General features: G+C 46.6%; 1 protein-coding gene across 1 annotated transcript in view; it reads right to left on the bottom strand.

Moving 5' to 3' along the window:
* Nucleotides 1-10,794: 10,794 nt before the first annotated feature.
* The window catches only part of ITIH5 (inter-alpha-trypsin inhibitor heavy chain 5), an 82,292-nt gene continuing 65,637 nt past the window's right edge, over nucleotides 10,795-27,449 (bottom strand). Inside the window, exons 8-14 of the mRNA XM_014841317.3 lie at nucleotides 26,909-27,077; nucleotides 23,246-23,555; nucleotides 20,009-20,568; nucleotides 17,679-17,732; nucleotides 15,555-15,671; nucleotides 13,215-13,592; nucleotides 10,795-11,866 (exon numbers count right to left, since the gene is read on the bottom strand). Coding sequence (XP_014696803.2) covers nucleotides 11,565-11,866; nucleotides 13,215-13,592; nucleotides 15,555-15,671; nucleotides 17,679-17,732; nucleotides 20,009-20,568; nucleotides 23,246-23,555; nucleotides 26,909-27,077 — 1,890 coding nt within the window. The 3' untranslated portion in view covers nucleotides 10,795-11,564. The remainder of the gene's footprint in view (nucleotides 11,867-13,214; nucleotides 13,593-15,554; nucleotides 15,672-17,678; nucleotides 17,733-20,008; nucleotides 20,569-23,245; nucleotides 23,556-26,908; nucleotides 27,078-27,449) is intronic.

Genomic DNA, 27,449 nt, shown 5'->3' with positions numbered 1-27,449 from the left:
TTTGGGCTTTTTCTCTTTGCCTCCTGCCACTCAGGAAACTTCTCTTTACACAGCCTTCTTAAGGATCAAGGTCCCTACTCTGAGGGACCTGGGGTCCCTTTCACTAGCAGATGTTCACTACCTATTGGCCAAGCTAAACCGTGAGTCACAAACATCCTAGAGGCCTGTGAAGCTGTGCGTCCCATCACTGACCCTCAGCCCAGCTGCGCCACTGAACAGAGGATCCAGAACATTCTGGCAGCCCTGCCTGGGATTTTCCAGACTGCGCAAGCAGCCCACGGTCATAGATCCGGCCCTCACTGCCTAGCTCCTCTTCCCTCTTCACTTTGGAGCCCCTGAGGGTTTTGCTCCTCAGTTTGAAAAGTAAAGGACTCAGAAGATTTTTTTTAATTGCAGTAAAATATACATAACATAAAATTTACCACTTTAACCATATTTTGTATGTTATTCTATTAATGTAGTTAGATTATCTTAGCTACTATTTAAAATGTTTGCATCCGTGTTCATAAATAAGTTTTGTCTATAATTTTCTCCCATTATGCAATTTGTCAGGTTTTTCTATCGATGTTGCGGTCACTTTTTTTATTGCAGTAAAAAACACACGGGCGAGGCTATGCACGTGTGGGGGCGAGAGTATATGGGAATGCTTTGTACCTTCTGCTCAATTTTGCTGTGAAACTAAAATTGCTCTAAAAAATAGTTTATTTAACAAAACATGCAACAAAATTTGCCATTTTAATGGCTTTTAAGTGTACAATTCGGCAGCATTAAGTACATTCACATGGTTGTGAAGTGGATTTCCAGAACTTTTTCATTTTGCAAATCTGAAGCCCTGGACCCACTAAACAACTTGCCTTTCTCCTCTTTTCCCAGCCCCTGGTAACCACCATTCTACTTTCTCTTCCATGAGTTTGACTGTTTTCCAGACTTCACAGAAGTGGAATCATACAATATTCGGGTTTTTGTAACTAGCTTATTCCACTCAGCATAATGTCCACAAGGTTCATGCATGTTGTACCGTGGGGCAGAACTTCCTTGGCTGTTAAGGCTGAATTTTATTCCATGGCATGGATAGACCAAATTTTGCTCAGCCATTCATCCGCCGACGGACACTTTGGTTGCCTCCATCTCCTGGTTATTGTAACGATGCTGCTATGAACATCAGTGTGCAAATCTCTCTTCCAGATCCTGTTTGACCATATTTTTTTAATACTCAAGTGTTACTCTCTAGCAAATTTCAATTATACAACATGTGTTATCAACTATAGTCACCACCCTGTACATTAGATCCTCAGACTTTATTTGTCTTATAATTGAAAGCTTGTACCCTTTTAGCAAAGAACAGGTTCTTTCCATACCTTGGCTAACGTGAATATTATGAACACGGGGGTGCAATATCCCTTTGAGATAATACTTTTGCTTGCTTTGGATATATACTCAAAAGTGGGATTGCTGGATCACATGGTAGTTCTATTTTTTTATAATTCAGTGGCGTTAGGTGCATTCCCATTGCTGTGCCTGGGCGCTCAGGAATCTGAGATGAAACACGCAAGCTTGGGTTCCATCAAGAAGGAAGGTCACCGGGATCTCCAGGCCTGTGAAGGGTTGTTAGGCTGGCTGTACTCTCCCGGCGGGAAAGGCTTCTCACCAGCCAGTCTAGGAGATGTGGCGAGGTACCCTATCCCAGAAGGGGCCTCCATCCCCAGCCTCTACCGCAGGGGTTTGATGCGAGGCAAGGAGGATGATGGTGATGATGGACGTGGGCCCTCCTGCTGCTCCACTCCTTCCCTCCTCCTCTCACCCCTGCTCTAGTCCCAGCATCGAGGCCCCAACCACTCCCCCTCAACCGTCCCCCCACCCGCACTCCTGCCCCCCACCTTCCTCTGCAGACCCCATTGTGTCACCAGACCAGCAGTTGAATGGCCTGCTCTGAGCAGAGTGGGCCCCTTTCCCATCCCTCCGGAAATGCAGGAAGCCCCCAGGCCGCGGGGTGGGGGGGGGGGGGGTGCCTTCACTCCCCGCATCCCCCCTTAGCCCTCCCCTCTCCGCGGGCGCTAGGGTTTCCGGCCTGGCGGGGCTCAGGCGAGGCGGGGAAAGTGCCTTGGGGTTTATCAGAGTTCATCGGACTGTCTACCAGCAGGCGCCGGCCTGCCAGCATCGCCGCGACTAGAATTTCACCGGTTTTCTCCGCTTAACACCTCGCGCCGGCGCCCCTCCCCGCACGTAATCCGCTCCATTCTTCTTCCCCCGCGAGCCCGCTGCCCCGGCCGCCGGGACCTCCCGCGGGGACACGAAGGGCTTTTCGGAACCTGCCCGATGGTCCCCCCTTTCTTGTCCGTACTACACTGAGCTGTAATCCGAGCAGCCCCAGGCAGAGGGGCGCCGGGCGAGGAGGGAACGAGCCAGCCCGGGAGCTGATAACTCCAGCCCGGCCTGGGCGCACCGTGTGGGCACCAGCGGGTCACTGGGTCTTAGCTGCCGCTGTGACCCTAGAAGCAATCCAGAAGAGGCCTACCCGCGCCTGACCGCGCAGGGAGGTCCTGGTGAGGGCTGCAGTGCCCATGTCAAAGGAATTGAAGAGCTGAAGGGGGAAAACCCAACAATTCTAGGTGCTGTGCCTAGATTCCGCCTCTGCTCCCTAAAAGGGATGGGCAGATGGAGTCACGCTGGGACGTGGGGGTCCCATCCTAGATGAATTAGGCTTGGGTCTCAGCACGAGGCTCTCAGGTCTGACTGTGGTTCGGCTGCCACCTGAATAGACGCAGTAAAAGATCTCGTGATTCGGATAGCTTTAGTAAGCGATTAAACTGGGGTTTAGCTGCTTTTTTTTTTTTTTAAGAGAGAGAGATTTCCTACTTTAGATTTCCTATTTTACCAAGTGCTCAAAAACATCCATGACTCAAAAGATGTTAAGCATCAAGGTGTTGTCATCTAATAGGACCCTCCCATCCATACTGTTCTGCAACTTGTTTTTAAATTTCATGTACGTTAGACAGCTTTCCGTATTAATACACATCCATCGACCTCATTTTAATAGCTGTAACCATTGTATTAACATGCCCATAATGAATGGACACGGCCACCTTCTGACGGCCATTTAGGCTATTTCTTGGTGTCTGTGTGTTTGTTTTTATTATTATTAGAAAGGATCAAGGAACATCCCGTATACATAACTTGGCAAATTTATGTGAGTTTATGAAATACATTCAGGAAAGTAAAGCAAAAGAAAAAAAAATGATGTTATGATCTGTCAAGACCCCTGTTGGCTCCCTAACGATTGGGAACTTGCATCCTTACCTCCCCCACCCTCTTGCCCCCTCCAGACTCTAGGATGAGGTGCCTGGGTTGGAAAGAGCTGGGGGGGGGAGGGCGGGGCGTGGCGTGAGCAAGCAGATCAGACCCAGGGGATGGGACCTGAATTCCCCGTGGCTCTGGGGCTGTGGGGTGAGGGGACCCCAGACAAAGGGCATGACAGAAAGGAGGAGGAGGGATGGAATGTGCACCTGCCCTTCGTGGGAAATAGAAGCAAGGGGCACGCCAGCAGAATCTCAGGGAGACCCCCAGAAACCTGGTCCCTGGTCTAAATACGGGCAGTTCGTATTCCGTTTCGCTTCATTCATCCAGACTGTGAGTATGGAGGATGTGCAAATGAGCTTGGGCAGTGACCCCAGCGACGTTTTTTAAAGTGATTTACCTCGGGGCCATGAGATTCTTCCCACACTTCCCATCCTCCTGTTTTCCAGCCTTGGGAACTAACTCTCACTGGCCTGTGGCCCCAGAGCTCAGTCTTTGCTGGGCTCTTTCCTTTCTCACTCCCTGCCAGACGCATATGCTCTCCTGGAGACTTGCTTATCTCCTCTGTGGAAACGAGGGCACGTCCCACTAGCATGGCAGAGAAACAGAGAAGGTCCTCACACTTCTGCCTCCTCAGCCTGTCTCTCTCTATGCCAGGTGCAGCCCAGAGGCTCATTAATCACGTCAATGGCAACATTGTCAGGGCTTCTCCCAACGAGGACAGGTGACATTTAGAAGTCACTGAATACGCACGTGATCTCTGTCTCTCCATTTCTGTGTATTGAACCGGATTGGGGGTTGGGACCCTGCCTCTCCAGCTGGCTCTCCCGGCCCAAGCTCCCCAGATGTGTTTCCATGTCCTCTGAGCAGACGGTGACTTGCTTAATCCTGTGGTCTCTACCTGGCGGAATTCCCTGCCCACTTCGTGCCCAGACCAGAGGCAGAAAGCAGCCCAGCATTCCACAGAGTGGATGCCTGCTTTTAGAGGGAAAAGGCAATACTGAATCACTGCACTCGGGGACATGTAAAAGAGCACCCTTCGCCATCCTTTCTTATCTTTGCCCCCGCAATACAGGTGGGATCCTGGACTCAGGGTCCAGCAATCCGCCGCAGTCACTGTTTTCTCCGAGGCATCCCAGCGTTACGAGAGCACACAGGCACCGCGACTGCCGCCCAAGCTCCATGAGCACAAGTCCCTCAATCTCCCTGAAACTTCAGTTCTATGCAATTTATTTTCCTTTCCTTTATAGTGTTTTTATTAAGAACAAATAAGTTCTTATATAAAATACTCCCAGACATTTTCTCCTCTAACCGTTACCAGTTCTGTATGACCTGCATCAAATGCCAGGCGTCCGCCCCCAGGCTCTGAACAGTCTCTTCCTTTTTAAACTCCTGCACATCCTACCTGAACCTTCGTAAGGGCACACTGCTGCTTGTCATCTTTGATAACTAATTACACAAAACAGTACCTCCAGGGTGGCAAAGGGAGGACACTCTCTCCCCTCCACAGAGTGCCCAAGAAATATTAGTTGAATGAATAAGTGAATGCATTTGTTTTGAAGCATTCTGGGAAAATTGCATGAAAAATTTAAAATGCTATTGTCCTTTAATCATATGCAAAGTTTTATACTGTCTTCTAAGTTCTCCAAGTGTTCTGTTTTAGTTTTCCGGGCAGGCAGATGAAGGGATTGAAAGGGTAAGTGGTGGTCTACAAGTTGTCGAGGAGAGCTTTTAGTTTCTGGAATATTCCAGGGCTCCAGCCTTCTTCAAAAGCAAATACATTTCACCTTTCAGCCAAGCCTTTAGACTTAGAATGGTTTCTGCCTTCTTCTGGAAAAGTTTGTTTCCTCTGGAACATTCCACATGAACTTTCAGAATAGGAGCTGGACGTCAGCGTTCTAGAACACTTATAGCGCTTACCGATGTGAGGCAGACTTCCAGTAGGAAATTTAATAGGATAAAAGAGTATCCATATTCCACTAAGACATTCACTCACACTCAAATATCTGGAGTATTTTCTACACTGCCCTTAGACACTTCAAATAAAATTTGTTTATTTCAAGAAAGCACACTAAAACGGATTTATAATGAATTTTGTACTTGTAGCACAAGGAAGTGATTTAATCGACATGTCAATAAACTCAGTGCATGGGATTTTCATCTTATAAAACCAGAAATCCCAGTGAGCCATCAGCACTTTGGGCCTTCTCTTACACAAGCACAGCTGTTGTTTTGAGAAAATAATATGATGAACAGAGAATTTTCAGGAAGAACTGTGGGTCAATGAAAACTGATTTTGAGTTGGCCTATGAAATATACCAGTATGTACGCACGCGTGCACACACACACATTTCCATCTTTATCTGCAACAATCAAAATAGAAAAGGATCCTGCCGGAACTGCTCCCTTTCATCCCAGATCCCAAATCCCAATAATACAGACACTCTGAAGATGGAAAGTTTGCTTTTATTCCCGAGTTTGAGGTGATGATGGGATAACTAAAGGGAAGGGCCCCCAGTAGGCAACACTGCAGATTTATATTCGGGGCCATCTATGCAGAGCCAGATGTTGAAGCCATGAGTTGGGTGGGATCTCCGAGAGAGAAAATGTAGACTGGAAAGTGCAAATGACCAAGGATGAAGCTAAGGGTGAGTCCAGAGACTGTAGGAGGACAGACATTCAGCAAAGGAGAATAGGAAAAAACATTTTTAATCACATTAAAGAAGCAAATGGGTCCAGCATTTCAACAAAGAGGAAGAGGCCAACAGAGTCATGCGTGGAGATGGAAGACGCTATCGCTGGAACTGGACGTTGAGAATGCTAATGTGACGTCTGAGACACAGTTCCATCAACCTGGTGAAGACAGAAGCTTAATCTGATGAATTAAGGAGCTGACTAGGAGGTGGAAAGAAATGAGAGTTCAAATATCTACTACAAGCATAAGCCTGACACCGAAATAAAAGAAAAGATGGAAGCCTAAGAGCCCGATCAGGGGCACCAGCTTCAGACCAGAGGAGACTTCTGAAGTCAAGACGGAAGAATTCGATGGGGACTAGGTGTCTGGAGAGTCTAGAAAGAAAGGGAATAATGGAGGCAAATGGCCAGAGGAAGTGAGAAGAAAGGGGATCCAGGCTGAAGGGAGACAATTATACTTGGAAGGAAGGGGGTATGAAGATGATAGAGCCATGTGATGACACAGCCAATTTGATAGGAGATGGTAAACAAGGGAGCTCCTTCTGCAGTTTTCTCAGCAAAATAGGAGGCAAACTGCGGTGGAAGCTGTGGGAGGAGCTGGTCTAGAAAGCTGAAGCAGAATGCAGTAGCCTTTGACGCCAATGCACTTCAGGGAAAACAGATGATGTAAGTTTTGCTGGATGCCAGCAGGAGCCCTGTTGACTGAATGGACCCATGGTAGAGCTCTGTGCCTTTCCCCAGGCATTCTCCGTATCTCGGGAGGGGAGTGAAGGAAGCAGGTGATGTGGATGCAAGGCTGGAGACAGATCTGGGACAAGGTCAAGGCAGTGAGGAACCTGGGGTTCCACCAAGCATTATCCATCATGGGTTCTCCATAACCAACGAATCTACAGTGCGCCGTCTGAAACCAAATGGGGCAAGAAGATGGCTTCAGTTTGAAAAACGTTCCCAGCTGCCTAACATTATAGGAAAAATATTTCATGTGGGTGCCTCCATATATGCTCTTCTTCCTTGCAGCTCAACACTATCCATCTTTAGAATGGTTTCCCAACACCTTCCGACCTTCCTAATTGTGCCTCCTCTGTGCTCAGGTAACAACCCTCTGCAGAGCTGTCTTACAGGATTCCTCACTCTGTTTCAATCTTTGCATTCATTCTATCTTCCGCTTTAAACCATGAACTCCATGGAGGCATGAACTTTGTCTGTTGTCCTGTGAATCCCTGGGCCTGGACCTCGAAATACACTGGAGTCACAAACGAATCCTTTTGCATTTATTCCTTGGAAGATCAGGAAGTTTCTTCATCTGCAGGCAGAAGATAAAGATGATAGGATCTTAGAAATGATCTAGTCAAGTGCCTTCATTCTACAGGTAAAGAAGCCAAACCCAGAGAAGTTGACTTCACGCCCTTGGGTTCAGAATTTGCTTGTTTTCTCTTTAATACAGCGTCCCAGTGAGGTCTCGCTCGTGTTCTGTGTCTGGGTTGGTTCTAATCAGCAGCTGCTCCAGTCAGAATTTAACACTGCTCAGTGGGAATCTAAGTAAGATCAGGCAGGACCACTCATACCTGGAGGTGGGGATGCCCGAACCACAAGCTAGAAATGCTGCTTGACTCAGAGCGAAGTGGAAGAAGCACCGAGCAAGAAGATGGGCAGTGTGCGTAAAAGTTTTGGGATCCCAGGGTCCCCAGAAAATGATGAACTGGGAGGCCTAAGATACTTCTCTGTGTATTTGATGGTTTTATAAAAGGTCAGGAATGGCCGCTGTCCATTTGCTGTTCTATACGGGATTTTATTTTGTTTTAACATTCTTTGGATGTCACTACTTCATCTACATGCCATTTTATGTAATTTAGAAATTCCTACAAACAAGCAGTGCAGTTAGCATCATCAAGTTTTATTTTTTACAGCCCTAATTCCATTTTCAAAACATAAACATATCAATACGTTGTTTGTTTTTACACGTCATTCTCTTACCAATTTTTAAGGAAAATGTCTCCTGGATGTGAACTCTCTTGTACCCTATTTATTATTTTAAAGTGAGTAAAATAAATATTTAAAGACACATTTCTAAGTATTTGCTTAGCTGTATTATTTTATTTGCTGTTTATTTTAGCCAGACCACGTTTTTATGGTTCCAAGAGTCCTTCAAATTTTAGTGAGAGCATTGTTTGTAATACATTCTGGATAGCTTGAAGAAAGGAAACAGAATTTATATTTTGAGTGATTCAGTGTCTTAGCTCGGGCTGCTATATCAAGAATACCATCGACTGGGGGCTTAAGCAACAAGCATTTATTTCTCACACTTCTGGAGGCTGGAAGTCCAAGATCAAGTCATCGGTAGATTTGTGTCTAATGAGGGCCCACTTCCTGGTTCTCAGACGCCGTCTTCTTACTGTGTCCACGGGGTGGAGAGGAGAGAGGTCATCTCTCCCGTTTCTTCTTATAAAGGCACTAATCCCATCATGGGGGCTCCACCCTCATGACTTAATTACCTCCCAAAGGCCCCACCTCCTAACACCGTCACACTGGGATTTAGACTTCCATATGTGAATTTTGGTGAAACATTCAGTCCATAGCATTCCGTTTAGCCAAGAGATAAATGTAAAGAAATCAATCCTGTCCCTCAGCCACCTGTGAGGTTACATGTTAATTAAAGATTTAATGTTCCACCTGATAGGAACAAAGAGCTGCCCTTTTCACTTCCCAGTAGCCTGCGTCACAGAAGATGAAGCACCTAGAATGGTAGGTAGAGAATGTCCAGCCCACTTTACTTTGGGAATGTGAAACTTCAAATTAGGAGACCCTAAAGGATGACCATTCAGATGCCTGTCTTTCAGATGTGGGAGGATATGAGAATGCAGAGATGGAGACATTGAAGATCCTAGCTGGCCAATTGTTATGACTCATGAACACTGGCCCTGATGATAACCTGCGCTCTAGCTCCTCTAATTGCGACCTAATTCTCAATCTCATTCAGCTGCTCATTTGGTCCCCCCCCTTGCTATGTATAAATGCTCAAGGAAAATCAGTGCTTGCTCAGATGGTGAAATCATGTCAAAGCCAACAAAATAAGTTCTGGAGGTTCAACCTGGCCCTGATGTAAGTCTTATATAACGTGGGACATATCAGCCAAGTGCCTCCTGCCTCAGTTTCCCCAAGTGAGAAGAGAATTCCTCCTTTCCTCTGCACTGACTTTAAAAGAGCTTGCTGTTCAAAACTCATATGGCCAACAGAAAACACAATATTTTCAGTCAAATTAAAAGATCCTAAGTCTAAGATTGGTGTTTGAATTTCGGGCTCAGAGATATCACAGTTTCTGGCTAAAATAGAAATTTTAATGGTAAATACCTTTTGCAGTAAAAAATGATAGATAACCGAAGAGGAGGAGGAAAAAAAGTGGTATTTGTCTAAAGTAAAAATGGTAAAGTAAAAGTTCAACTTTGATACTAAAAAAAATTTTTTTGGGGGCGTGAGAGTAAATAATGGGTCGCCCACTGGAACATTTTTCTCTGCTCTTGGATAAGTAGCCACAGAAGCAGTAGTAACTGGTAATGACTAGCAATACCCTGCTCTCTGCAGCTTCGAGGCCCACACCTGGATCACAGATCATTGCTCCAAGTGCCAACACAACAGGTTGGCCTCTTGGCTCACAGGATGCCTGCCCAGCTGGGAGTGAGATTTCATAATCAGAAGGTCCCCATGGAGCGGGACCAGGCATGGGCTAGCCTGGGCTCAGGCTTTTCCTCCTGCTCTGAGCTCTAAAATATGGAAGCATCTGCCAGCAGCCTGGGCTGGTGTCTTCACCTCGCTGGCAGGAAAACAGGCAGCTGAGTTTGGGAAGATGCGAGTGAAAAATATCACAGCTGGCAGGCCGTCGTTGGGTGGGTTCACCAAGTGGACAGAGACTAAGACTCTGAGACAGAACTGAAAACTGCCCCCGCACTAACTTAATCTCCTGAAGCCGCCTGGTCCAACAGGGACATGTGGATGTCATTTTGCTGCTCAGATGTTTCCCATCGGAGAGTAACTATGAGAAACACTGCTCTTGACTCTGATTTCTCTCCAAGTGCTAAGTGTGCATTATGTGGAGTCGCTCCGCCTGGAAGAAACCTCCTGTGAAGCCAGCACAAAAGCCTTTCTTTAATTCAGTCTCACATCAAAATATTCTATTTCTCTGACCCAAAGCTTTCTTTCTCCGCCGTCTGGCTCAAGTGCCCCCGGCATCCATCTACATCCTGACCACACTCCTCACGCCATGAGGATGAGGTTTATTGAACCTGAGTGATCCTGAGATGGCCAAAGAGAGCAAAAAGCAAGAATTGGTGATGAGGATGAGAAAGGGGCACCAATGCCATCAGCAGCCTCATCTCCCCTTGATAACATGAACGAGCTTCACAGAGGGTGTCTGCAAGGAGAAGGGTGACAGTCACGGACTTTTGAAGCCCCCACTGATTTTAACCTTTCCCTATAGGATCAGAATTGTCCATGTTCTGGAACCAAAGCCCCTCACTCATAGGTGATTTCCCGGCTTTGCCTATTTGAGAGGTGGGAAGGCTTCTTAGATTTTGTAAGCATGTTCAGCCCACGTGTTGAGGATGTGCAAGTTGGTTCCTGTAGGGAGGCTGATGGACGCGCTCTGGGCTGGCTTCACCTCCCATTCCCGTCCTGCGAGAACCTAATTTACCACCTCTTGGAGGACCGCGAGCAAGTAAGACCTGGAATTACGACAAAGGCGGAAGAGCGCCAAGTGAAAAACTTGTCATTTGGCCGGCTCGCCAGCACCAAGACAGGCCAGTACAAAACATCCACATGGGGCTGTCCTGTTTATTAAAAGCACTTAGCTTCCTGGAATAAATAGGAGACTATCCAACAGCAAAGTCAAGTGGTTGACAAAGCCCATCAGAAAGATAACGACATCTGGGATATAGATTTTCTCTTTTCAATCAATTTTTTTTAAAAGGAAAACTTATTTTCAAGGGCAAGTTACCACAGCAGAAGAAAATCCTCTCCAAAGAAAAGACTTAATTGTTTACAGTGATCAAATCCACATGCTATTTCATGACCCGTGGCCTGGGCCCAGTGAGAGGTTCCCCTGAGGCAGAGGTTGGCCACACATCTGGAGAAGGCCCCAGTACTAAGAGGAGAGGTTCCTAAGCATTAGTATAAGGCAACGAACAGAGTACCCAAACTTGGTCATTTCCACAGAGAAAGAAACTTTGCACAACCTTCCCTCATCAGAGTTACCTCCTGGTAGCCATGAGACAGACAAGCCAGTTGGTACAAGTTAGAGACTTCTTGCTTTAACTAGGCCTTCCCCCTTGATGCCACCATCTTTCTCTATTGTGGATAGGGAGGGGGAGGCAGGAGGAGGAAGGAGAAGGAAATAACATTTTCACTTCAGCTTCCTGACCCTACCCTTTGCTCAAGCAGACGTTGGACCTACACGCCGCCAGGGGTAGGTCATGGGTTGCTGCCAATGGCCAAGAGACGAGGCATGTGCAAGCGACAAGAACTGCACCATGGTGTCCCAGCAGACCATTTCCCTGTCATGGGCTCTTACGTTAAGGCTGCTAGTGTCAGAGTGCCCTGGATGTTCCCAGGCCAAACGCAGTCTCTGAGTCAAACGGATGGGCAGCCAGGTAATCCTTGTACTTCCCATCAATCAGTTTGTCGGCGTTGTTCCTGGCAAACCAGCAGTCTATCTGCTCTTCCCCGTTGTAGATTTTTCTCTGCTTCCAGACCACCGGGACCTGGTGCCCTTTCACCTTTAGGACGGTCTCAGGCCTCTCGCCTGCCTTAGGGAACGGAGGACTAGTAAGGTTCTTGCTGAGCCTGGCAGGCTCCTCTGCGACTCTGGCATCCTGGTTCAGGAACTGACCTGAGAGGACAAAAAAAGCATCAGGTCTGAGTCAAGTGCTGGAGACACTGTTGAAAAATCAAACTTCCATTTAGGCCACCAGTAAACAGCCAATATGCATGTGTTACCCAGAAAAGGGGAATTACTGATAACAGAGGCAGGAAGTTTTTTTTTGAGGAAGATTAGCCCTGAGCTAACATCTGCCGCCAATCCTCTTTTTTTTTTTTTTGCTGAGGAAGATTGGCCCTGAGCTAACATCCGTGCCCACCTTCCTCTACTTTATGTGTGGGATGCCTGCCACAGCATGACTTGATAAGCACTGTATAAGTCCGCGCCTGAGATCCGAACTGGCGAACCCCGGGCCGCCAAAGTGGAACGTGGGAACTTAACTGCTACAGCATGGGGCTGACCCCCGAGGCAGGAAGGTTTTTGATTGACTGTGATCCTAGGCTGGACTCTGCCAGAAGGCACATACACCTTTCCCAGTGTCAGTGACAGAACACGAGTTTTACAGGATGTGGAGAGGAGACACCTGAGGTTTTCTTTGTGGCAGCCTCCACTTCTGAAAGCTGCCCAGGTGCTAACACTGGAAAGCTGCCTGACTAACAAATAGAGACAACCAAGGTCTGCTGAGAGGAGGACAAAATGGGGGCAGATAAACAGGGAGGAAGGTCAGGTCTGCCCCGCCCTCCCCAGTCATAGTCCCCGTCCACACTCTGCATTCGTGGGTAGGTACCGAGGGTGTGGGGAGCAGTCGGTTCGGTTAGTTCCTGAGATGCATCATCAGAATTCTCCAGGTCAAGTGAGGCCACGTTTAAGGCTGAAGGAACACGCGTCTGCGTCTGTGTGAGGCAGCTCAGGCTCGGCAGCCAGGCGCTCCAGCTCAAGTGCCAGGAAATCCTGCTTTCTAAACTGAGCCCTGGCAGCAGCTCCCTCTTCACTTGTGGGCAAGGGGCCCATGTGAGATTGCACAGTGAATAAAGCCAGCCAGAGCGGCCGCTGCTGCTCGCAGCCATGTGGGGGGCGCCCACAACAGGGACACGCTTCTCTCGCTGCTCCTGGGCTGGGGACGGCCCTTTATTGGTATCTTCTTGCTGAGAGGTAAGGAGCCAGACCTGAGCGGACTACTCCCAATTTCTTTACTCGCTTTCCCAGAAGGCCAGCGAGAACTGGTTTATAAAGCCCATTCCTATTCCAGAAAGTCGTCAGCAGGCAAGAAATACAATTTTCATGATCCATATACATGTATACGCACACCACATTCCTACTGAATTTCTCCATCCAGCTAAAGACACTGGCAACGTGAGCTTCGCCTTGGGAAGCTGAACTCGGTCCCCTGCACCCAGCGTCAGGAAGAGCAGCCGCCTACCTAACAGTCCGTGGCAGTTGCCGGAAAGGCCTTTGCTGTTGGAGATATAGAAGCCCAGGTGGTCTCGCTGGTAGGGTGCTGGCTTTTTGTAGAGGTGAATGAGGATGACGAAGGCTATGGTGCCCTGGATGGTGACGGTGACGTTGGCATTGGCGGACACCGACACCTCCAGCCCCCGACTCCCCACCACCACGCTCTGGTTGCAGGGGAGGACCAGCCTGTCCCCACCATCCAGGATGACTCTGCTTGGCGTGATCTCCAGGTAAGACCTCTCGGGCTTATTGACGAGGATGGTGATGGTGCGAAAGTAAGTGCGCTGTTTCTTGTGACCGTTTGCAGGCGCGGGGGCCCCGATTAACTCTCCGTTCACTGTCACACCTCGAAGACGGAGAGGAATAGGACAATGGTTAGAAAAACGATCCCACTTTCACCCTAAAGGTGTCTAATCAGAATGTCCTCCCTCCTCTGGCCCTACCTTGTATCTCTAGCACCATGAACATCGACTCACACATAGCCGCCACTCAGTGCCTACTGAATGAATGAATGAATGCATGCGCGAAGGTAGGAGTGAATTTTTTCCCCATGTTTAACCAGTATCTTGGGGTAGTGGAAGGACGACGTAGGTTTGGGTCACAATATCATAGAAGGGGGTTTACATGTTTGCTTTCATTCCAGTATCTGGCCATGGTGACATAAAGTCTTGTGTGGCCTTGACACATATTTCGCATCTACCACTTCCTACGGATCCTCATGTGGAGATCCTGTGATGCCACTGAGCGGTGTGGTCTAATGCAAAGATCAGAATGATTTTTAGTCCAAAAACTCAAGTTCTGCCACTTTCTAGGGGTTCATCCCTGGACAAGTCACTTTAAAAAATTGGGCCTCAGTTTCCTCATCTGTAGAATGGGGGTATACAGCCTAACAGAATTGTTATGAGGATCGCAGGAGGTGGCATGTGTGTAAGCCGTCAACTGCCATCAAATAGAACACCTTTCTTTTCTCCTTCATCCTCATTAACACAACTGCAGCTTCTCTAGACTGGAGTAAGGCCTGTGAGCCAGGCCCTTCGGGTTCCATGCTGTCTGGCTGGTTGAATAACACACAGATGGAAGTTCCACAGGAGATGTTTGGGACTGAATCAGGCGACGCATGGAAAATGTGTTTTGCTCTCAGGCAAAGAGGCAATTTGCAATAATAAAAGATTGCTATATAATGAACTCTTGTTTTCTCTGCTTTGGGGGTAATCTTCCCCTGAGTCTTGACTAGCAATGCCTTGGACATTCCAGGAGAACATTGCCTTTCCTGGGGCAAGGGGTCAGGGGAAAGGAGAAATCCCAGCATGAGCAGAGCCCAGGTACTTCAGCCTCAAGGCTCCAAGCATCTTTCACTGAGTTTTCGATCATGGACACCACGCTGAACACAGAAACAATGAGAACGGCTCCTTGGGGGTGGGCACCTCCAGAGATGGGTCCATTTAGGCTCCATCTCAGTCCTGAGCCCTCTGAATTAGAAACAAGTCAAGATTTAGCTTGAAGGGTAGGAAGCCCTGCAAGAGAATGTGGGAAAGGAGCCCAGGATCAAACATTACATAGTTAGATCACACCTGTTACCGGGCCGTGGGATGCTCTGTCACCTAGCCGTCAAGAAATTCATTCTCTCAGAACTGAGAGGTCCCAGAATGTCCACCCCAAAGCTTGTCCTCACAAAGCTGGGCTGTGTGGCCATCCACATGGCCATCCCCGAGGCATTGTTACCTGCATGTAGCTCAAGAAGCTTTTCCTACACTAATCTCTTTTATCCAGTCCCTCTAAAGAACGAAAACGATCAGAGCCCACGTCACATGGTGTTCACTGCACATAGAGCCATGTAATTAACATCTGAGCTTCACGTCTAAATCATCGAGGAACTGAGAGATGAGTTTAGGACTCCATCCTGCCCACCATTAGAGTTTTTGAATGGAAAGACATAACAACAGTATATCACGAATTTATATACCACTTGTGCATTCACAAAACAACTTCCTATCCATTATTTAATCTGGTCTTTACAATAGTCTGGTGAGGCCAGCAGAGTAGGAATAACTATCACCATTTTACAAAGGAAACAACAGAAGCTTCAGAATCGAGTGCCCAAGACCACAAAATGAGTTAAGTCAGAGAGCACAGATTCCAACGCATTCTTCCTGAGTCCAGCCCAGCACACAGTCCATTTCCTCTAATTAGTCATCAACAATGCTCACTGAGCATCTATACATGCCCCTTCTGTCCATCTTAGGAACAGAGGGGGACATGATACTGACCTTGCCCTTGCCCAGAGGCCACGATGGAGGGCAGAACTTACCAGAGTCCATGTGATCAGAGACTAGCCTTAGGATGTCCCCGGGCTCCCCATCAATGTTGAAGCAGACAGTGAGCTGGCTCAAGGGGAAATCCACAACAAAATGAGGATCTCCGTCCACTGCCACAGCAGGAAAAAACAGTGAGAAAAAGAAAGAAAAGACATTCATTGGGTGCTTTCCATGTGTAAGTACCCTGTTCTCGTTTCTTGTGAATTACTTATTTAATCCTGTCACCCATCCTCAGTGTCTAAATGAGGAAGATGACGGGGAGGTGAACTGGCTCATCAAAGTTATGCAGTTAGTGTGGGTGAAGTGAGTATTTGAACTCAGGTCCCCTGTATTCAAAGATAACACTCCTTTCACCACACTTCAGTCAAACATAGACAACTAAGCTTTGACAGGTAAGCAGCTCACAGAAAGGAAGAGAAGGATCGCCATACACCCCCCACTATTGCTGAGCCCACTTCTTCCGTTTCCTGTGTGGCCTCCCCCCAGTAATTTCCTTCCTCCTCTGACAACCCGGGTGACGAGACGTGGATGAGAAGACTTCCTCTCCTAGGGCCAGAGGACCACGGCACTTGAGACATTCACAGCGCCAGATGGACGCAATCCTTGCATGACAGTAGCCATGAGCAAGCCCAGTTTAGGGCTGGTGACAAGTGATGCACACAGAGTCACCAGGAGGTTAGGCAGTACAGTGAGCCATGTCACTGGAAAACCCTCCTCTGGGTCAGACTAATTTTATTGCTCTCAAATTTTCGTCCACAGACAAGACCACAACATTTGGCTGGCCCCGTTCCTTGTCCATTCTCCTCATTTTCGCCTCCACTAAAATGAACAACCTTGCTTCTTACGGTACAGACAAAATATTTCCCGAGAGTCCACATCAATTCTCTTCTCTCAAGAGATTGGGGATTTAGTTTCCCTCTAATTTATATGCCAAACACTACATGTTTCTGACCACCTCTTTACCTTACATGCACATGTATGCATACTCGTGTGTATATGGTGGGGGTATGGGCAAGGGGAGTTTCAGTCTTTTCAAGCTGCAAGCAAATTAATGTCCTTGGTGTCACTGCTGAAAAACCCTTTCTGCCCCCAACATGACTCAGAAAGGCCCTTAAAAGAATCTGGTTGATCTCATGCCTCAAGCACCCTGTGAATAGCAACATATAAAGATACACAAGGTACTGGTCTTTTGTAGATGGAAAAAATGAAGCCCAGAGGAGATAAAAGTCCTGGTCCATATTTTTGGCACTCTTTAAGTATGACTATAACTATGTGACAGTTCGAGAGTTTCTTGTGCTCGAACCATATCATTCCTACTTAGGTCCTCCAAATCTCTTTACAAGGAAAAATGTTGCTGGCTTCAAAAAAGAGAGGAGAGATCTGACAGCCATTACTCCATGCAGCATCCAAGAACAAGGTTTTTTTTTTTTCTTGCATTCCATAATGCCTGTGGGTGTTCAGAGGAATCACGTGCCATCCACTGGAGACTGTGTGTTTCCGATCCCCATCGCTAATCTCCAAGATGTCCCTGGCTTCATGTATTTGCACGTCCAGCACATCAGCGGCAAGGCAATAATAAAGACTTACAAAGGAGATGTGTACATCTTCAGAATAAAACCCAGCCCTTGTGTTATTATTCCATCTGGATTTTTATTATAATCCCAGGAAGTTGGCCAAAGGAAATTTTATGGTATTCTTATCTGTTCTTCCCTTTCAAAGCCAAGCATTAAGAAACTAATAAAAGAACAAAAATTTTTTTAAAAAAAATCTGCAAGTTGCAAATATTTGTAACACCAGAAACTGGAGGCATGTAGACTTCAGATCTTTAAAACAAATGCCTTTTAAGCTCAATAAGGATGAAAATGCGCCTCTGCTCTCCATCTAGTCTTCCATCGGGCTCCTCGGCACTGTGTTATTCATGGTGTTTCTACGCAATGGTTTAATGATGATCCTGTTTCTTAGAACAGCCTCCCGCCGCTGGCTTGCACTAAATAAATCTGAGTCATCGTGTCTTGTTCTATGAGCTGGTATTTTAACTGGTTTCTTGGAATCCCTGGTTGTCCACTTTCTAGACATCTAAACTCTCAAATCACACACAACCACATTCTTTCCTTTACCTGATGTTTTGGAGATTTTAATTCTTGGGGTGTACGGTTCCTTGAGAGCAGGTCCTAGAAAGGAGAAGGAAGAGAAGAACCACTCTCATGCACTGAGGAGGAGGAGGTGAGAGGTACAGGGAGAAGAGCGTGGAGATGAGTAAAACACAGCTTTCAGATACATTTGCGGCAATTTAAAAATATCCTCTGTTTTAAAGAAGGAGCTTGGCCTCACGACATACAAGCAAAGGTGTAATATGTGGAGGCTTAATTACTTTATTCTCCTATAAATTAGATAATATTCTTCTCGTCTGTGACTTCTGTGTATATAATAGGGGGAAATATTCTATCATACTCAAAGTACAGTTATGGGGGAGGGGTAAAGTAGAGTTGTTTAATGGCTACAGAGTTTCAGATTTGCAAGGTGAAAATGTTCTGGAGATCTGTTTGACAACAATGTAAATATACTCAACACTACTGAACGCTACCTGACAAATGGTTAAGACGGTAAATTTTGTTATGTATTCTTTTTTTCTCACAATTTAAAAAAAATACCAAAAAAAGTAAAAAAAAAAAAAAAAAAAAAACAGTTATAATCCAGTGTCCACAGCCACGTGTGTAAGTACAACTCATAAAGCAGCAGGCAAAAATAAATATTCAATGAAAGAACAACCTAAAAGTAAATCAATTTCTGTAAAGAAAATGCATATCTTATTTCAAATTGTATGTATTAAGAAGATTATGCTCCTCTTCACTGATTTTTGTCCCTCACGGAAACTAAAGATTAAAGTATCAATGGTTTTTAAGTGGCCCCTTCTCCACACTGGTCTGTGGCCAGCAGGACACCGGCAGAAGTAGGCAGACCACGAAGGAGGAGGGACTTCTCAGTTTGGAGGGCTGCTGTGAGGAGCCTCAGTGAGTGGCTGCTGTCACAGACACTCAAAAAGACTAAAATTAAAATTGCAAAATCATCAGAGCTTTAGGAAAAGAAAGATTGTCTTGAGTCCTCGCTGACGATTCAGGAAAATCCTATTTCAAACAACTCTTTAGAGCAATCGATCGGTTCTTCCCTCGTCTGTGTCCTTGGCTCTCTGAGCCTCCTGTCATTTGAGTTCGATCTCTTCTGAAGCTACTGAGATTTGAGTCACTGACATACAATAAAGGTGTTACTCAAAAAGCCATTTTCCCTGGACGTGGCATGGATCTCATAGCATGAGCTAACAGCGTCATGCAACTTACTTTTCATCACAACTAAAATTGCACAAGTTTTGCCAAGATAAGCTTCCCCCCCTTTCTAAAAAGGCACCATATAATTTTAACCTTTACATCAGGGTCGGAACTTTGCAATAAATTTCTAGTTCTGCACTCGTCTTGAGAGAGAGTATCTGACCTACACTCATGATGTACCAAAGACTTCATCCATCTGCTCCTTGCAATAGTCCTTTGGGGAAGTCATTATTATCTACAATTTACAGATGAAGGAATAGAAGCTCAGAGAGGTTCAGAAACCCGCCCCGAACCACACAGCTGGTTAAGGGAGTCGGCGAGCGGAAGCTCAGCTGTCTGGAGCCTAAGCTCATGTTCTCTCTGCCATGGCCTGGTGCTTCTCAGAGTTTAGAGTGGGAGGAATAAACGAAACAGCATTTGCAGGCCCCGGGTTAATGTCAGTTCCTTCTCCTTTGGAGATGTGACCTAGCCAGGAATTAAATAAAAATGTTACGCATCAAAAACACACTGTTTTCCACAAACAGATATTACTGAGCACAATCCTCTCCCTTGACTGAACTACTTCTCCTGTTCTTGTCGCTCCTAACTCCGTCCAACAAAATGGCATTGAGACTGATAAGGACAGTTTCTGTCCAGATTCTGAGTGATAAGCATTAAAGGGTGAATTCTCTCAAGAATCCAGAACTTAGCTCCTCCCATATGTTCTCAGGAAAATAAAATCAAGCCCACACCTAAAAGGACCTAACTGGGAAGTCCATAAAAATGACTTCCACTTAAAATGAACATTTGTTTATTTGTTTGCCCATCTCGGTGCCTCTGGGAATGCCTGGGCATGGTTGGCCTTCAATATTGATGATTTACTGATACTGATATCGATGATTTACTGACTTCACCAGGCACCATTTCTAAGACAAATGCCACCTTTTCTAATTTCTCTACAGAGATCGACAGTTTAAAACAACACAAACACAACAATCGAACACACTCGCTGAAGATAAAAGCTGCATGTAGAGTGACTGTTTATAAAATAAGACAAACTATTGCCAAGGTGACCTTGGCCTGAAAAGCAGTCAGAAAGGATATATTTGGTTCTTGCCATTCTGCCATCACTGGGGTTTCATTACCTGGCTGCAGGGGGGCGCCTCTCAGGCTCTGCATCACGGTTTCCGGCCCTATGGCGGCCGACATGCCATGGGTGTCCTCCAGTTTCTCCATCGGCTGGGCGGATTTCTTCAGCTTCAGGGATGTGAACGGGATGAGGAAGCTATAGTTCATGGCCAGAGCCAGAGCCTTCTGCCTCAGTTGCTCCTTCTCCCGCTCATCATCACTCTGCAGCCAGGAACTCAGCAGCTCCTTTGTGGTCAGGTGGCTCCAAAGACGCTCCAGATGGTTGGGGTCCTCCTTGCCATCACCCTTGGGCCTGGAGCTTCCCGTAACACCATTCCCAACCTTGTGCGGCCCCACGGGCACGTCTGTCTTCAGTATGACAAATTTCTTACTATTGCTGGCCGTGACTTCCACGTGCAATTGATCCATCTTCCTGTCCACCAGCTTCCCGGCAATGATGATCTCTGAGCCGTTGAAGTAGTTAGGGAACAGGGTTCTGGTGGCATGCTCCACCAAGCTGGGTGGATAATCGATGCGGATGTCAGAGAGGAGAGGGGTCCTGATTTCATCATAGAACCTGGAGTGGAAAGACAGAGAGAGAATCAGGGCCCTGCCCTGGCTGCGGGCAGGTCCTAAAGGATATTATGGACTGTCAGAGGGGTGGATCTGATCGTAGAAGCAATCAAGTCCAGCATTCTGTCCAGCAGAACATGTCTGATAGGAGCCCATGAAGTAGTAGCTTGAACACTCCTGGTGACAGGGAACTCACTACCTCACATGGCTTCCTCGCTTCTGTTCAACTGCTCTGATGAGAAGGAGGAAGCTCCTGTAGTAGATTGAGATCTTCCTCCCTCCAATTTCCACCCACTGGTCTCAGTTTTGCTTCTGGAGCAACACAGCATGAACTAGTCTAACCCATCTTCAACATTTAGATGCTGGGAAAACACTGACATTTAGATGCTGGACAAACACTGCTATGTGCTCCTTGAAGTCTTCTTTTTATGTAGCCTCATCGACCCCCAATTTCATAACCATTCGTTTTTTTTGTGGAAGATTAGCCCTAAGCTAACATCTGCTGCCAATCCTCCTCTTCTTGCTGAGGAAGACTGGCCCTGAGCTAACATCTGTGCCTATCTTCCTCTACTTTATATGTGGGACGCCTACTACAGCATGGCTTGACAAGTGGTGCCATGTCTGCACCCGGGATCCGAACCAGTAAACCCCAGGCCACCAAAGCGGAGCATGCAAATTTAACTGCTGTGCCACCAGGCCAGCCCCTCATAACCATTCTTCATAAGACACAATTTCAGGAAGCCCTAACCACTCTTGGGAACTTTCCTTTGTACACACCCACGTTTCTCAAAGGGCCTCTTACCACATTTTTCTTAGAACCAAACACATGGTCCAGATGCACCTGAACCAGCCCGTTATACTTGGGAAAGCTGACCTTGACTTTGACACCGCACTTTCGTGTAACGCAGCATTTGCTTGCTTTAGCTTTTCTCCTAATTATGTCATACGGTTGGTTTTTGCTGAGTAAGGAGACAATTAAAATCCCCTTTCCAAAGATCTAGAGAGCACGGGCTGTGGAGTTAGACTTCCACCTCAGCCACAACGTTGCTGTGTCTTGGGACATATGACTTAACCTCTCTGAACTTCAGTTTCTTCCTCTGTAAAACTGGACTGTTAAGAGTAACTACTTTGGTAGACTACTAGCTGTCTCCACAAACCCATTCTCCCCTTTTTTTCCCATAATAATTGAGTTTTAACTGGGCACACGCCCATCCAGCTACAAACTACATCTCTTAGCTTCCACCGTGGCCAAATGTGGCCATGTTCTCACCAATGGAGTATGAGTAGAAGTGATACACACAACTTCTGCACGATGCTTGCTTACAACAGAACAGCTTTCTCTGCCTTTCTTTTCTTTCCTCCTTTTTGGGGCTGGAATACAGAAGTGGTAGTGACCTAACTACAACCTCACAGTGAAAGGCGACACCTAAGGGGAGTAGAGCAATAACATGGATGGAACCTGGGTCTCTGAATGACCTACTGGAGCGGAATCCAGCCTGTCCGGACTATTACAGGGGAGAGTCATCCGCACGACAGCTCGTCTTTACTGTGCTACACCCACTCCCAGGATTTCTGCAAGGATCATGTGTAGTACACGCAGAAATGCCTGGCATATTGTAGGTTCTTGATAAATGTTAGGTATGGATAGTGCTTTGACTAGTGTGACAGTGCAGTTGGTCTGTATCAAAGCAATTGCTTTTGCTTATGAACACAGTGAATCTCAATTCTATTATACAATGCATTCAATTCTCTCTCTCTGAATGTAGTTTTGAATAATTTTGAAAATGTGGAAAGAAAATCTGTATTTTTATTTAAATCTTTGACAAAAATGCTGGGGAAAAATGGTGGCTAGCCCCACACCAAGGACTTATCTTTATTGCCCACCTTACAGACCTCCAGTTAAGATTTCTCATTAATGAATGTTCTTTGATTATGGCTTTTAAATAGCTATAAATCTACTCAAACCTCACTTTTCCTTTTAAGTATATACTATCTGTGCCACAAAGCAGATTAAAGGGCATAATGCTGAACTGGGGGTCGACACCTCCTCAGACCAACGACAAAGGCACACCGAGTATTTGGCACCATGAGGTCTGGGGGGAGACACTAAACTGAGTTAGAAGACCTAAGTTCCAGTTTCTTCTCCACCTCAAAAAATACTATAATCAGTGGCCATTTTTAATTGGTCATTTTGCTTCAAAATAAAAACGTGATCATTTTAACTAGTATGCAAAAAGAAGATAACACTACTTTTCCTACCTACCCCAGAGGGCAGAATTAGAGTAAATGACCTAGAAAGCTCTTTGAAACGTCAAGGAGACAATATAACCACAAGAGCTAAAGAACTCCTTACACGCGAGCACCATCTCGCCCATACTTTACACAGGTTTTCTCATTAAATTCTGTCAATCAATCATAATCCTCATTTTATAGATGAGGAAACTGAGGCACAGACCGTCTTAAATCTTGCCTGAAGTCACAAAGCAGGACCAGAACTTGAACCCAGATCTGCCTGGTTTCAAAACACAGCATGACGTCTCCTGGTGTCATGAGTTATGATCGTGCCCAGCAGACTTGAGGTTAAGGGGCGGCCAGACATCCTCACTTCTGAGTCTTTCACGGAACCACCCCCTCAACCCCCCTCTGAGCCCCTCCTTGTCCCAAGAGGGCAGACAACGGACCCGATGAGCTGTGAGCCCGCGTCGTCCTCATCGTGGACGCGCCGTGTGAGGCCACAGTTCTCCAGCGACAGCTTCTCCAGCAGCTTGAAGTCCACGTCATCCCCAATGCCGATGGTGAAGATGCAGATTTGGCCTCGCGTGGCCTCCTTGGTGTTGTTCAGAATCTTGAGGGTGTTGGTCTCCCCGACCGTGGGTTTCCCATCCGTCAGGAAGATGATGAGGGACACGCTGCGGTCTTCAATGTCGTTGTGGGCCACGTAGTTGTTGAGCAGCCTGATGGCCCTCTGCAGGGCCCCGTTGATGTCTGTGCCTGTGGGACACCAAAGAGGACAGCTCAAGCCTTTGCATTCGTCTCCTTAACCTGGGAGCACATTCATGGCTGTGGTTTACTCGCAACCATTGAAACACTAGCAGGAGTGACGTGGGGGACAAGAGGAAGCAGTCACTTGCAGATTTGGGGTAATTCCAGATTACATGGCCTGTCTAGAAATTTGGCAAGCATTTGCTAAATGAATAGAAATGGCACGGGATCATCCCCCTGTCTGTAAGCTTCTCCTGAAGGTATCTGCTGGTACCCCGGCTGAGAAGTCTTCACTACCTTAGCATTAATGGTTTCTACATCTTTCTCTGAGAATAGCTTTGAAAAGGGCAGGAGGGTGTTGGGTGCAGGAATTTGGAGGGAGAAAGAGTCACAGAGGGAAAGAAAGGGCACCGAAGGAGGAGGTGGGGCAACTGGAGACAGTCTCAAATGACTTCAATGCGGCGGGGGCTGGAGGGTGCTGACTGAGGATCTGACCAGCTTTTTCCTGCCTCCGTTGCCTTCCTTTCCTCGCTTCCCGCCCCCAGGGGATCCCCTCTGCTCTTCAGAACCTTCACACACACGGAGGAGGCTTTACATTTTACACCTCCCGCCCCCCACTAGTTCTGCTTTTGAGGAGCTTGTCCCCAGCAGCTCTGATCAAAGTCAGGGGACAGTGTCTGTGGCAGGTGCTCAACAGGTGTTTGCTTGGGGGATGGAGAGATGGACAGTCAGTCGGCTGAGGTTGAAACTGCCAGCTAATAGGAGCTTTCTGGACTAGCTAAGAATTTCACTCCACTCTGCTGTCGCTGTTCTACCATCACCACGTGAAACCACGAGTTCTTACTGTGACTGTGAACACTACTGCCCTTTCTGACTCTAGTGGGGTTTTTTCCCATGGTTTTATTGACATGAAATTTACATACTAAAAGCTTCACTCACTTTAAGTACACAATAAATCATTTTTAGTAAATTTACGAAGTTGTACACCCATCACCACAATCTATCGCCCTGACTGGAGTGATCTTTATCTACCCGCAAAATGTACCATGTTTGGGGGAACTAAACATTTCCCCTGTTGCTCCACATCCTCAGAATTTCTGGCTGAAAAAACATATATGTCCACGTCTGCACAAACACATGGATAATTCTTTCTAAGATGTACACAGAGTCCGAACGTAAGGGAAAGTTACAGCTGAAACAGTATTTAACATTTCTTTGGGCTCGTTGACTCGCCTTTCTGAACGCCCAGGCTGGTTTCACATTGCCTCTGGATGTGTGGGCATGGACTAAAAGGCAGATGTTTATTTTCTCTTTAATCTAGAACTTAGCAATGGTGCCAGATTGCTCCCTCCACTTTAAAGCCAAGGAGAGCCCAGGCAAACGGATGGACTTAGCCTTCCTAATAGCAGGCACCAAAGGCACAGGTGGGAATCGAACCTATGTTAAGCCAGTGCATCTCCCACACACTTAACAACAGGCAGGCTCTCTCCACAGGGAAAGTCCCAGAGAGCTGTCCCAACCATTCCACAGAGAGCTCACCTGGGGTCATCAAAGGATCCAAGGGCAGCAGCAAGAAGGACTACTTGGGTACAAATGGCCATATCTGACACTTACAGAGGACCTCCTATATGCCGCTTGCTGTTCTAATTACTTTAAATATTTTATCTCATTTCCTAATAACAACTCCATTCACCACCCCATTTTACACATGAGGAAATTGAGGTATAGAGAGGTTAAATGACTCATGGAGGGTGGAGCTGGATTCAAATCCAGGCAGTCTGGCTCCAGAATCTATGCTTCACCTCTAATGCAAGCCTAATGCAACCCCTCTCCAAGGTGACAGGTTAATTTCTGTTCTCTTGCAGAGGCTGGGGTGATGAAGTGCCAAGGAAAAATAAAGGAAACCAATAAGGTTTCCAAGGTTTAGATTCCAAAAGAACATAATACACATTAACTATTTTCTAAAGCTTTATACCCTCCCCACAAACATCATTCTAATAGTAAGCAGGACTATTAAAATAAATTCAACTTCACAAATATTCATCGAGCATGCACTGTATGTCAGGAGCTATGCCAGGAACTAGGGGCTACAAAGGTGAAGAAGAGCTTCTTTCCTCAAGGACTTTACAGTCTTGTCAACTTCCTGCCATAGATCATCGCTATAATATTAAATGTTATCTTTTATTTCTCCCATCCGCCAGTAAAGCAGTTCCTACATCATGTTGTTGTGGAGACTGGTAGGAAATCCCATTATAAGTCAAAATTCTATCCAAGCAAGATTTGGGAAATCAGACCTTTGTCTTGGCTAGGAAATAATGAATATACGAAAGATGAAAAATCTCAGATGGAAGAAGACTGAACTGGGCCTTTGTATGTTTCCAGATAACCAAAGCAGAATTAACTGAGACAACAGCTCCAGGAGATGGCGTCTCTGGAAAGGGCCTTTAAGAGAAGGGGGAGGAGGTCAGGGTCAGCTCCAATAAACACTCCAAAACCAAGCACCTGCCATGTGTCCACTGAACTAGAGATGGAAATTACAGCAAGGTCCTGAGTTGGAGGAATTTATATTGAGCACACTTGGGTCACCTGTTCTGATTCTCTAATCTGAGAATTCTTTTTTCCCCCTCAAAGCCCCAGTACGTAGTTGTATATCCTAGTCGTAAGTCCTTCTAGCTCTTCCATGTTAGCCGCTGCCACAGCATGGCTACTGACACACGAGAGGTATGGTTCTGTGCCCGGGAACCTGGCCCGGGCTGCCAAAGCGGAGTGCACCAAACTTTAACTGCTAGGCCATCAGGGCTGGCTCTCTTAGAATTCTTTATGACCTTTTCCCTCCTCTGCATACTCACCTGGACACCATACCCAAGCCAAGGGTGCAAAGACTCAGAGCCCATCATGCTTTTCAAACACAGCACCTCCCAGGCCATCTGGGATTCATGCTCCACTTACTCTGCGACAGCCCAGCCAAGAGGACTGGTGGATCAGCAGGGCATTCCCACCCGCTGCTTCCTAAGGTGCTAATATTCAAGCACACGGATCATCTAGCTGGCTTTAACTCCACATCCAAAAACAATTTACAAAAACAGCTTCATTGTTCAGGACCCGTGAGCTAGGCCAGGAAAGCCTCCAAAACCTATCAGGTATTCCCCCATAACTTACTTGACCATCTTCGTTTGGGGCCTGGAAGAGGAGAATTTACAGATTTGGTGTGCAGAGAAACATAAGCGCCTGGGAAAGCTCTCACCTCTTATCTCCTTTCCTGCGATCGGCTTCAGCTTTCAAATCCCCATCTCTTGGCAGAAAAGTAGCTACTCGCTTATTATCACGTTGAAGCTAACGTGAGAAGAAGGACTCATATTTACCTCCCGTGGGCGACATGTGGTGAATGTAGACTTTGCCGTCTCTGACGCTGTCGGGAGTAACTGATACCAAATGGTCCTTCCACACTTTGATCCGGTTGGAAAATCCAATGACATTGAAATGGTCCTGGGGTCGGAGGTCATGGAGAATCGTGAAGAGGGCATCTTTGGTCTAGGCAAACAGAAAAAGAAAACCAGAGACTTCCAACCACATCAGTCCACACGTCCCCTGGCTTGGAAACTGCACACCAGCAACAATCCCAGGGTTAAAACTAAGTGCCTACTATGTAAAGGGACTGGATAAATGTCAAAGAACTTTGTCACCTAGCTGGAAAAAAACTGGCATAAACTCGTTACAATTTTATACAAGACGTGAATGGGTGTTTGACACATGAAATGTCATATGCTGTTTCAGGCCTCCGTAGCTTCACCATTGCTCTTCTCTTGACCTAGAATGTTCTTCCCTACTGCCTTATGCCCATTTTTCACCCGACAAGGCCCCAGTCATTCTTCAAACCCAGTTAATGAGCTATCTTCTCTATTC

Source organism: Equus asinus, chromosome 29, assembly GCF_041296235.1.
Source record: "Equus asinus isolate D_3611 breed Donkey chromosome 29, EquAss-T2T_v2, whole genome shotgun sequence".
Classification (NCBI taxonomy): domain Eukaryota; kingdom Metazoa; phylum Chordata; class Mammalia; order Perissodactyla; family Equidae; genus Equus; species Equus asinus.
Note: the sequence above shows the minus strand (reverse complement) of the source record. Positions and strands in the feature narration are given on the sequence as shown.